Genomic DNA, 12,360 nt, shown 5'->3' with positions numbered 1-12,360 from the left:
TTTACTGTAATGCAGGACTCAGAGCAATAAGCCTGGGCTTAAGACACACAGACTCCTTTTTTTTGGCTTCTCCTCATTTGCAGTCCTAACTTACATGCAACTACTTATGTCAAAAGAGTGCTGTGATTTTACACAGCTTTGTCCATTTACATATCCATCCCCGCCAATGCATAAAAATTTTGTAGTTTTTATTTAGTTTCTTATATTCAAACACATGAACTTTTAAAAACAATTAATTTCCATTCTAGCTGACAAGCTCCTTATACAATTGTGTAGCTTTACAGATGCTTACAACCTTTGATCCTCTCCACCCCTTCCAATCTAATTTTTAACAGGATTTGTTAGGGAAGCATGGGCTCCAAACTCAGGCTTGTCATCCTCATGCCATTCCTTTCGGACCTCTGAGACAATGTCAACCAAATGTGGCAGAGGCAGAGCTCCCAAGAGGATTGCTCTCCTGCAAACCTAATGGAGAGGAGGAGAGCCCCAAAGTGAAGGCAGCACAGCAGGGACAGCTTACTGAGCCAAAAAGGCAAATGTAATGGCCCAAGGGTAGGAGTACTGCTGCAGGGCGGGTCTGCACAGGGGAGAATGTGGGAGGGAACAAGGACGGCGGTGGATTTCTGACTCTCAGTGGCTAAGTACAGCTACTATAGAAAGGGGGAAAGACAGGCTAGTGGAAAAAGGGTAGGAAAACAATGCAGAGGCAGTTCTGGGGAAGACCTACCATTGCTGTTCAAAGGGCTTCCTAAAATTGGGCTTCTGATCATTTTAAATAATTTAAACAGTTCAAATAATTATTCATCAAGAAATAATTATTGATCTTGCTTTGTTTCTCTTTATTTTTTCATCATTTCAGTAGGGGTTTTTTTGTTAGATCCTATTATGTTATTCTTTCACTCCAAGGAAATCCAATCATTTTAGTGGGCAAAATTCAGTTTATGAAGGGATTATGACACGGGTGTTATTAACTGGCCACTTTTGAATAAGACATCACTAGATTATTCTGCAGACTTACGAAACGCGAGGAATTGTCGTTTCGCAGGGTTTTGGCATTTCCAAAAGCTTCTAGGGCTGGGTTTGCTTGAATGATTTGATCCTCCAAGGTTCCCTAGAAATCAAGGTTGAAATACTATTGAGAAACCTACAGGCCACAGACATCTTTCAGCTCTAACTCAGCCATGCATTCACTTACAGAGTGGAGCCTCTGTAACAGAGTGATTTATTTAGCTTCAACCCAGGGGCAGCACAGTGTGAATGGCAGAACAGCGAGACCATCAGTCAATTATGAGCGCTTAAAAGGCCTCGAACATTCGGCTGCTCCCTACTGTTTGGCTTTGTAGATTTGTATCTTGTGCCATCTGCCTGAGAAAGAAATCACCGAGTGTACTGGGGAGCATGTGGGGACATCCTAAGAAGGAGCAGTGTGTGTAGGAGAAGGGCTACTGAAGACAGTGACAAGCACTAGAATGCACTTGATTTAAAAGCACTTGGAGCTTGTAACATTTGGGATTTTTGGAGAAGAGAAAAGCTTTAACTGTTGCTTGCATAGAGTGCAGTTTGGGAAGTGCATGACTTTTCTTTCCGGGGCTTCGGGGGTCATTCATCATTCACGTGGGAACCACACAAAGTGAAATGCTGAGGCTCATGACCCATCTGTCAGAGCCCAACGCCAATTTTGCGAGGAAAAAATAAAACAGCAAAGCTCATAACTTACCCCAGTTTTGGTAGCTGGCTGTTGACAAAATAGGAATACAATGGAGAGAAAAAAGAGAGAGAATGTGAATACTAACACAAAGAACAATACAAACGATAACAATAAGCAAGGTTAGCTGCCTCATGGGCACCAACACACCAGAAGTGCTTTTTGAAGCCTTCAAAAAGCACGTGTGGCTGTTACTTTGTATTCTCCACACATCACAATGCAAAACAAGATATTGCACCTGGAAGATGTTTCATGTAGTTTATCAGCTCAGGCTGCATTTCATTTTCATTGTCATCACCATTTTTTTTCCCCCCAAATAATCCAAAAGTTCAAGTACAGCACAATCTTATTGCCTAGAACTTGTCCGTTTGCATTTACACTCTTCTATTCTTGCCACCTGGCAGCAATCTCTTTTCTCTGTTCAGTTAGTTGGTGTTTTGGTTCCTCATGGCACATTTCCAGAGCAAAACCAGGTAGATTTCTGCAGCAGAAGTTAAAAGAACAAGCTAGGGGTAGGAGCACCATTATTGCACGAGCACACCAGGTAGTAGACACCATGATGAGCACCAGCCTCATTGCATGCAGGAAGATGGCTCTGGACAACTCAAGCATTTGTTAAGAAAGTCTTGGAGGCCTCAAGAGAATGTATATTAGATTTTGATGACGTGAGTTCTGTGCACAAACTTGAAGCACAGCTGAAATTCTGGCCTTAAAAAATACAGTTCATACGAATCAGTTAATTCACCACAAAAGAGCACTGAACCCTTCAAGTGCAATGAAGCTCGTAGCAAATAAGCTCATAGCAACACAAGATAAAAAGCAGCATGAATACAGTATTCACTGTAACCTTAGAGAGCACTTATAAGCAGAACAGCACTTATCCAAACAGAAATGCAGAAAAGGTGATTGAAAAAAAATCTTTTGTCAAAACAATCACTTTTTTGTGGACAGAAAAGCTCTCAATGAAACAGAGATTTTGATGAGAAGTTATAATCCTCATCCCTTTGAAGACTATTTTCCATTTGAAAAAATAATTTCTTATTCTTTACAGTCTCCCCATCTTTTGACCAGCTTTAACACAATCAGAAGGATATGTATCACACACAAAAACTGAAACTCCTGGGGAAAAAAAAATAAAAGTGGCAGCAACAAGCATCTGTCCAGAACCAGAAGTGGAGTTTCTGCTGCATCTGGAGCATGCCAAGTTCGTGTTTGCATTGCCTTTCTCCCTTCAGAACAGCATGCTCTCAGTACTGCAGACTCGTGAGGTTAGTTGTACACAAGAGAGGAACCTCGGGAGTCTGAAATGAGTCAGCCACCAGCAGACTTACGTTCTTCTTCCCAGGTTCACCCAGGGCTGCCACTGTGGCAAAGTACTGGATGACTCGTTTTGTGTTGACAGTCTTGCCAGCACCAGATTCTCCGCTAGAGGAAGGGGGAAGAGAACATAGACATTGCTCAAACAGCTGCATCTCATCCTTTTAACCCCTGTCCTCCCCTCAAGGCTGTTCTCAGACTCACTGACTCCGGTATTTGCAGCCTGTTGCCCAGCCTTTTCTGTGGAAATCACATCAAATTGACTGAGTGAAGAGGTGCAGTTCTATGACAGCAGTAACTCGTTCTCCACACAACTGAGCTCAGAAGTCCCGTACAAACCCACGCCACACTGAGCTTCTTTCAGGGGCATGAAGTTTTATTACAAACCTCCAGCCTGACTATCTGGCATATACCTGTATACAGTTAATGACCTAGAAGAAGTAGGGAAAAGCTGCAGTAATTGGCAGCTTTACTCAAGAGCACATGTAACTCAGTAGAGACACCCAAGTCTCCATCTTTGTTCCATCTTTGCCAGTAAATGTCATACCTACTCTTTTCTACCTTGGTCATCTCCCTCTCTTTAGATGCATCTACAGAACACTCTGAAATATAACTCTCAGCAAAAGTAACCACACTAAACAGAAGGAGTCCTCTGTGTCCAAAGAGGACAGCCACAGAAATGCTAATACTGCAAGGAGCTGTTTTAATTGCCTGCTGCGTTTTTTTCATGCCTACATGAAATGTTCAGCAGATGGGGATCAGAAATGGGCCAGGCTCCATCAAACCTTTAGCTACTCCTTTCTCATGGAGGTCAAGTTACCCATCAGATGGCCAAACTGACAGTTATTCAGCTTGAATCAAGTTCCAGGCAATTGAGCTGATATTTTAAGAGTCAACTTGTATTTTATCAGGGTTTTTTCTTCAAAGTTTTTCACAGCAACAGAGTCTCAAATCAGTCAAAAAAGAAGCACTTACGTGATCAGCATAGACTGGTTCTCCCGATCTGTGAAAGGGGGGAAAAAAAAGAGGCAAAATTAGTAGGGTGTACAAATCACTTATTATAATTGCAAAGGAGCAACAGAATCAGTCATGCAAGGACAGGAGGGAATCACATGAAGCAAAGGCAGAAAGACAGAAACTAGTATCATTCAGAATGATTTCCAGAAGTGCAAGTTCCAGCCCTGCTCTGAATCCTTCTGTTGTGTTTTGCTCAAATTGGTATTAAATACCTGTCAGTTGTACACGTTCATCTGTGTCTGGGAAACTATAATAAAGAAAGTAATTTCCTGTTCTCGAAATATTTATTCTCTTACTCCTGAGTGTGTCTTTGCTCACATCTGACCTTTCTGTTCCTGCAATACTAGACCAACCCAAGTAATTTTGCTCTTTTTTCACAAGCTGTTCCTTAAAATGCGTATGTACCCCTCCTCAGCTGGCCATGCTGCTGGAATAAAGAAGCCTATTGTCCACGCCTAATTGCCTGATCAGAAACAACCATTTATTAGAACACTCTGCAGCCCTAATATATTATTAATCAAGTTCAGCAAAAACTAAATCATGGCAGCTTCCCAAGTCACTGAGCCTAAATTCCTCTTTCCTTTTTATAATTCCAGTCATCATGGCAGGCTACATATTGAGCAGCCTTATCTGATGAAAGAGCATTTCTTTGCAGCCACACACACATTCCCTCTGCCCGGTGCTTTTTGCCCCGTCACAGCTGAGGCACTTTCCATTTTACTAAAACCAAGGGACAGCGGGAAGTGTTCCGGTCAAGTCTCTTTTGGATTTATCCTGCCTCGCAAGACCTAATGTGAGCACATCGCTGCTGCCCTCTGCTGATAAACTCGGTTTTTTCCCCAGTAACTCGAGGATCAGCGTGACGAAATTTCCCAGGGAAATGTGGAGTTCTCTGCCACAGGATTGGTGCCCGGAGGCACGGCAGTCGCTGCGACACTGCCACAGGTCAGGTTCACGCCAGCCGTGTGCTCACAGCAGCCCGCAGAGCTTGCCCTCGCTGGCGTTTGAATGAGCGCCTCTTACCAGCGTCATGGTACCGACCATAAACTGTCTGTAGGCTTATTTCTGAATTTGGGAAAGCGCTAACAGACCCTGGGGACATGGCCCCCTTTCTGTTGCGAGCTGATGGATTCACTCAGATCAGACAGCTAAATCCGTGCACCTTACAGACAGCTACCAGAAGTACCACAGGAACAGGCAGGGCAGTTTAAAAACAAAATGAGTATACACATACACATACACGTATAAAATCATCACAGACTGCCCTGTTGCTTGCGGACTATTTTCCTGTTTGTTACATGCTGCAAAAGCTCTCATACACCTCCCTGCGGCACAGTGACACCAGCCCGATGAGGCGACAGGCGGTGCGAAGGCAGGCAGTGGCACTTACTCCGCAGCATGTCGTGGTACGCGTTGTCAGCAATGGAGAAGATGTGGGGAGGAGCCTCCGACCGCCGCTTGCCTTTGTACGCAGCAACAACCTCCGATTTGTAGACTGGCAACCACTTGTAGGGATTTATGGTCACGCAGAATAAACCGGAATATGTCTAGAGAGTGACACAAAACCAGAGTGAAAAAATTCACTCAAGCTATAAGGCAAGAAGTCTCGGTTAACCAAGCAGGATGTGGAATCGCCAGCTGCTGATTTGGATTTGAATTCTGACTTGAATTTTAGACTTTCTGAATTTCAGAAGCTACTGGTCTGCTAAGTGACTTCCTAATTCATACCAAAACTACAGATATTGAACAGTTTTCAAAAGGAAAAAAATGGTTTTGAGGTGTCAACCAGAAATGGAAACATCCCTTTCAGTAAAACAAAGGAGCAGCAAATAGTGTTGTGTCTGACTTTGTGCCTTCCTATTCCGTGAGAGTTGTTTCCTCTTGAAAACAGACATTGCAATGGAAAGTTACAGCTTCCCTGTTTGAACTTCATTTTTAGAAAGAGAAACAACCTCCCATTATTAATTTAATGCAAGAACCTTGAGACAATTTCTGGTGGGCATTCAAAGAGAAAACCATTTCATAGTGTTGTACCCCAAAGCTGTGGAACCTTTTTCAGCTTTTGGAGATGCCAGGTTGGTAAAAATCTCTTTATAGTTGCTTTTTGGATGATATACATCAGTTCACTGGGGCCTGGTCACTCTGAGGAAGAATCAGCTTTGAGTTGTAACCCCAGGCAATTGGTGTCAGCTGGTAATTTTTCATGTATTTAGCCCAGCTTGCAGCAAAATCTTCAAAGAAACCCAGTTATCATATGGGCACAATCACTAAATTCACATAGATTAATGAGCTCAATTAAGTTTTAAAAGTTTCAGGTAAAATCCAGGTCCCTTCCCCTAAAAATAGCATTAGGTCATGCTCCCAAACGGCCTTGGCATGAATCTTCAGTCCTGTTTTCTACAAAGAATAAACCCCTACCAGTAAACAGATTAAGGCAAGATCCCAGTTTAATTTTCTACCTATACTGATCTGCAAACAAAGCTATGCTTTAGGCCCTACATGTCCATACAGGGGTTATTAGAGAAACACAGAAAATGTTTGACAATCAGAATTTAAATGGGTAATGTTGGATTTGCTCTTCTGATGAACACCAAAAACCAGAGCGGGGATTGCCTGGAGGATCAATGGATTCCTTTGACTGATTTCAAACACAATCGAATGCAGCTAACTGAGAACAAAATTCGGGCCCTATAAAATTAAATGCTACTAATGCATGTTCTGGTGTTGACAGAAACCCATGATGTCATGGGGAAGATACAAAACAAGGGAAAAGGCCAGAGTGCAACAAGACAGATGTTAGCACTGAAAATGAAGGGAATATAACTACCAAACTAAGGGTCCTACTTTAAAGAACTTGTGTGTGTAAAGAACTCTGAGCTTGAGGCATTGTTTCTTAACAAAGAAATCCCTGTGGCTGGTGTTGACATGGATTAGTGTTAGAAGATGAAAAATAAACTGGGTCTCCCCAACAACGTGACTGAAGAAAAATGTCCCGCACCATCCCTTTCCTAGGCAAGCAAGCAAAACCAAGGAGCCAGGCACCATCTTATTCACTCAGCTTTGTCTGTCTGTATTCAGCCAGCTCCAAGCAGCATCTTTCTTGAGGTGAAGAGCAAGACCCTCACTTTTGTGACTTATCAGAGTTGTAAAATGAACATGAAGAACACAACACGTTCAAACACCATGTCAGCACTTGAAATGCAGGTTGCTAAATGTACCCCCACCGTGGCCCTTACATAGATCATCCAGTTGCTGTAGCGCTTCCTCAGGTTGTACAGCACGGACGCCTCGTTCAGGTGGGTCAGCATAGACATGTCCTCGATCATGTCGAATTTGGGAGGGTTCATTGTCTGCACGTCATCTTCTTTTATAGTCATGGTCTGCAAAGACAAGCAAATACAGCAACACTGGAAGACACTGGAATTTTCTGTTGCTTCATACACCTTATAGGAGAAAACATGCTTTTCCCCCAGCAGAGGGAAGTTCTCCGGGTCAGTCCCTGCCTATGTGCGCGATACCGTGTGTTTGCACAGGTATCAGAAGAACGGGGGAAGCCTGAGATGACAAAAGTAAGAAGCACGATGGTATGGCTGCAAAAGAAGTAATGAAATTTGGCTAGAGCCTGGGTTTTTAGCTCTGGGGACCAAACCAGAACTGGCTTGTTGCAAACCTCCAGTCACAGCTTGCCTCTGGCTGTGCGGTGGCTGATGCTCACCCTCCCATTGCTGCATTGCTGGTTTTCCCTTGGTGGTTTTTTGTGTGTTATCCTATCCTGAGCTGGCATCAGTAACTGAGGCTTTCCATTCACACCATTTCATGAAACAGGCAACTGAGCTGAAACCAGGGCAATTCTGTAGCTTGCAGCTCTGGCCTTGTTAGTCACAGATCAGACAAAACCAGTTTTGTACCCTTCCATCCGTTGTTTGCACGGTCACTTTGCCTTCGCTGGTTTCCGTAATTTCAGCTTCAACGTAAGCTTTCTTTTCATCAGGAACCCAGCATTTCTTCTTCCCTGTGAAATTAAGAAGACTTACATCAAACAGCAGCACCATGCCTAGCTAAGTGAGATTGCTGGATTACTTCTTCTGCAGAAGCGACACAAAACCTCTGGGATTGCAGCAGATTGGCAATGCTGGGAAGCTGCCTGATGAAGCAGAAGGCATAGGGCTCCCAAATGTTGTCTTCCTTTGAAACTACTGCTCAGCTTCCTCTAGATCCTTCCAGCAAAAGGTGTCAAAATATTTCACAAATGCTAGCTAAGCCTCAGCCTCCATGGGAAATCCATAATCATTATCACCAGTGTGCAGATGGAGGAACTGAGATCCAAGACCAAATTGAGGCGTTTGCTGAAAAGTCACACAGAGAATTTCAAACTGCTCAAGGAATCCAGCCCACATTATTTGACTGCCAGCTATCAGATTTAACCTTATTCCTTCACATTCTTCTGAGATTTATGTTAAAGAACAGCATTATTAATAACTCACACTGAGTTATGTATGTGCCTTTTTAGAGTTTGGAGCAGCTGCACGAGACTTTGGGCCTTTAGTTACAGCAACTGTTGTGAAGAGTGAAAGGCCACAGTTATTGATGTATTCACACTTACTACTAAACCTCAGGGCTCATAGAAACCCATTTAAAGAAAATTAAATTATGAGAAACTAAAAGCTAGCATCACATTACCATACAGGCTGCAAAGCAAGTAAGACATTCAGTCAGGCCACAGAATCTCTCATTACAGAAACATCAATGTCTGTTGTTTTTCTCTAAAACTGACAGAGATGATCCCCCTTTTAGCAGAGCAGTACCAATACACCTTGCTTCTAAATCTAGAAAAACACTTACTTGCCATAGATTATTTTTATTTTTTACTATCTGGGAGTTTTTAATAGCTTTGCAGAATAAAGGAACCCAAACTTGGTTGAACCAGCTACCTCCAACAGCAGCAGCACAGCAGTGACAACGAAGGCTTTGCATCCTGCTTTGCTCTGCATTTCTTTGACTACATCTGTGTGTGACCCTTATCCCTCTGAACCAGCCCCTGGCAGCACAAAGGGGGGCACAACTCACCATCGAAGGCAACAGTCTGAGCCATCATCAGCTCCTTCTCGCTCTTTCGGAGGTAGGGAGCAGCCTCCCCAAACTCTGTCATATCGACCATCATCTTGGCAAGAGTTCAAGGTGGCACAGCTCACAGAGGAAAAAGAAAGGCACCCAGTCTACCAAAGAAAGAGGGGCAAAAAACCAAAACAGTTACCTATTTTGTGAACAATATCAGACAACTCAGCATAAAATGCACCTGCCATGGCAGGTGGCTGATCAAAGGGATGATTAATGTTACATACAAATGCCTAACACAGATTTGGGACTATGCTGCACCTTTAGTTAAACCCTTCCTTGGCTCAGTTTATTAAAAGTCAGCCAGGTCTTGAAGGGTTCTACACCTCAACATTGGTCGCAGTTATCTCCACAGGAGGATTTTGTCTCTTCTTTTTGGCACAAATGGTGCCTAAGAGCAGGAGAGACCACTTGCAGCTGTGATTTAAAAAACCACTTAGCAGGAGCCCCTTCTGGCCCCTTTCAAAATCGTCTGGGGCAAAGGTATACTCTCCCACAGGTCTCCCTGAGGCTGTGCCACTCAGCCAATTCAAGCACCATCTCAGGCAGGTGTTTTCTGGGAAACAAGGAGCAAGACTTCACTGCTGCAAAGCTGCAGGGATGTATGCCCACACTCTCACTGCAGAAAGTCAGCACTGGAGCTGGAAACAGCTCTGCTCCCTGCAGTACACTTCTGTGATTCAGGAATTGGCATGTCAATAAAAACAGGACTGACATGGCTCTGGGAGGTCCTGTGCTGGTACAGCTTCCCAGGTTGCTGCTCCATCCAAATTCACCAGGCTGGGCATCCCCCTGCAGCAGGCCATGGCCAAGGGCAGGTGTATCTGCAGAATTGGTGCAAGGCCTTCATATGTTTTCAGATGGCTTTGAGTTTATTAGTCCAGCTTAATACCTGCACTTGTTTTTGCAAATGACAAGGGCACAGTGTTTAGGAGTCTTTTTTCATGGAAGAGAGGGCAGGGGATGTGGGTCTCAGTGAGATTAATTTGCTGCATTTGTGCTGCCAAGTAATTAATTTGTTTTGTACTCTCTAAAATGATCAAACAGATACGTTGGGGTTTTTTTGTTTTGTTTAGTTTTGGTGGTTTTTTACAGGCATAAATACTTACACACACATATAAACTACTCAGGGTGCTGTCCAGAGGATGTCTAAAAGAAGTTCCACTGCTACAAGGTGCACGCACACGATTTTAGAATTTCAGGTATTTTTTTCTTTAAAGTCAGGACACCATTTGATTACTATTTAAAGCTGTGTAAGTGACCCTTAACTTCTTCCCGTGTTGTATTTACTGTGCAATATCCAGAGCAGCTGGATAAATTTTCAAGACCCCTATCAAGACAGACACTGTAGTCTTTCAAAATTTAATTCAATTTATTTCTAACAAAATCCTGGTAGAGATAAAAACTCCTCATCAGCTAAGGCAGCTTTTTTTTCAACATGTTCCTCCTAGGGAACGTGAAGCCCTAAGACAGCAGAGTTGCCAAAGTGTTACATCCAGCCCTCTCCCACTGCTGCAGTAAAAGCTTGGTACCTTCTGTCTTGTTGCTGCTGTAGAGAAAAAATTTTCTTTCTCAGAACTAGCCTTAATTTTTTCTAGATTTTTAAGTAATTTTTTACACCTTAATCTTTTTAAAGATTAAGCACCTACATAAGCACAAGTATCGTCAATTATTTTAACATCATCTGAACTGACCAAAATTCCCAGCTGGACATACAATTCAGTGGAGGAGCCCCTCTCTCTCTAAGTGTGTCTCAGCTCTAGTGGAGCAATGAAATTACATCAGTTCATAATTTAAACAGAACAGCATTAGAGCACGTAAGTGTCATTTCACATTAAACATGCAAATGCCAGAGGGGCCACTCCAGTGTTAATCTCTAGGACTCAGGGCAGGTTCTCACAAGTCCTAGAATACACTAAAGTACCCTGAATCACTTTTGTGACACCTGGCTCCATTTGCAGACCTCCTAGGGACAGTTCCTCAGCTATCACCTTCTTATCTCTTCCTTTTTCCCCCCCATATTCAGGGTGGACCACTATGGCAAGTATGTTATGGAGCAAAGCAGCATTCTGGCAGCTGGGAGAGAACCCCTATTCCTTCAGCAGCCTGGGTGTTTGGAGTTATGGCAGAGGCTGGAGCCCAGGCAGACCACGCCTTGGGGGTGCAGAGAACTCAGTGAGGCAAATCCATCGGCAGATAAAAGAAGTGGAAAATTTTGTTTTGTTTATTTTTAAAATGCAGAATAGTCAGGAAAGACAAGGCTAAAGCTAAAGGTGTTCCCATTCAACCAGTTGTAGCTAACAACAAAAAGAGCCAGCCCTTGTGTATCAGCTGTGTGTGTTCCTTGAAAACGCCTGCTCCCTGTAGAAAGCTGATATTGTTACACGAAGTGAAGTGGCATGCCCAGGACCACCAACAGTTTGATGGTGCACTCAGACTTGCAAAGAAGGGACCTTGTCTGTCTTTGCTGGGGCTGTTGGAAGTGACTGTAGCACTGAGGGCAGGCAGGAATGTTGCAGTAGCACTGCCTGGCCTGGAAAGGCAGCCCAGTGATGCTCCAAGGGTTGTAACTCAGGCTGGATTAAAGAATGCCTCAGACCAACATGCTACTTAAAATTGTAAATTGCATAAGCTGTCTTCTCTTGCAGATGATAGAGAAGACAGAAAAGATGACTTGCAGGCATTTGCTAATCATTTCATCAGATGCATAATTACAAGGGACCTGACACTTCCCTAAGTAGTTATTCCAGCTGGTAAAATGAACGCACTGATGTTAGAGAAGAAATATTTACTTGCCATTCGAGCATTCAAGCAGCATCCTACAGTGACTACCACAGGCTAGATGTTTACTGATACTACTACTAAAACTTTAAGCCACATGAAAGCCTCAATCATATCAAACCCACGGTACAGTGTTAGAGCACAGCACCCACGCTTAAAAGTGAGAGAGGTTGGTACTCACCCTGGAGAGCACACAGAAAGTGTCACGACTCTGCCTGGTGCAAACTTTATATGCCCCTATCTCAAGGTCACTGCTGATAACTGTTTAAAGGCATCAGCAGTTTTCCCTCATGCCTATATTTGTCCGCTGGATCCCAGCTGAGGAGACAATGCCCAAGGAGGGGACACATGTGGCCGTGCCCTGACGAAGGGGGGCAGGAATGTCAGTGGGGAGTGGTGCACTCGGTCCCGGCCACCCCTCACCA

General features: G+C 43.6%; 1 protein-coding gene across 2 annotated transcripts in view; it reads right to left on the bottom strand.

The window, feature by feature from the left end:
- MYH15 (myosin heavy chain 15) overlaps nucleotides 1-9,200 on the bottom strand; it is a gene marked incomplete at its 5' end in the record, with an annotated part of 45,309 nt that extends 36,109 nt beyond the window's left edge. The window contains 8 exons of one of the 2 annotated variants that reach the window (XM_082278888.1): nucleotides 1,019-1,111; nucleotides 1,718-1,735; nucleotides 3,037-3,130; nucleotides 3,998-4,025; nucleotides 5,430-5,586; nucleotides 7,276-7,419; nucleotides 7,948-8,051; nucleotides 9,107-9,200. In XM_082278888.1, coding sequence (XP_082135014.1) covers nucleotides 1,019-1,111; nucleotides 1,718-1,735; nucleotides 3,037-3,130; nucleotides 3,998-4,025; nucleotides 5,430-5,586; nucleotides 7,276-7,419; nucleotides 7,948-8,051; nucleotides 9,107-9,200 — 732 coding nt within the window. The remainder of the gene's footprint in view (nucleotides 1-1,018; nucleotides 1,112-1,717; nucleotides 1,736-3,036; nucleotides 3,131-3,997; nucleotides 4,026-5,429; nucleotides 5,587-7,275; nucleotides 7,420-7,947; nucleotides 8,052-9,106) is intronic. The other variant, XM_082278889.1, reaches the window with a different exon arrangement.
- Between the last annotated feature and the right edge of the window lie 3,160 nt (nucleotides 9,201-12,360).

Source organism: Coloeus monedula (genome assembly GCF_965178545.1).
Source record: "Coloeus monedula genome assembly, chromosome: 3".
Classification (NCBI taxonomy): Eukaryota; Metazoa; Chordata; class Aves; order Passeriformes; family Corvidae; genus Coloeus; species Coloeus monedula.
This window is presented reverse-complemented; position numbering and strand designations above follow the sequence as displayed.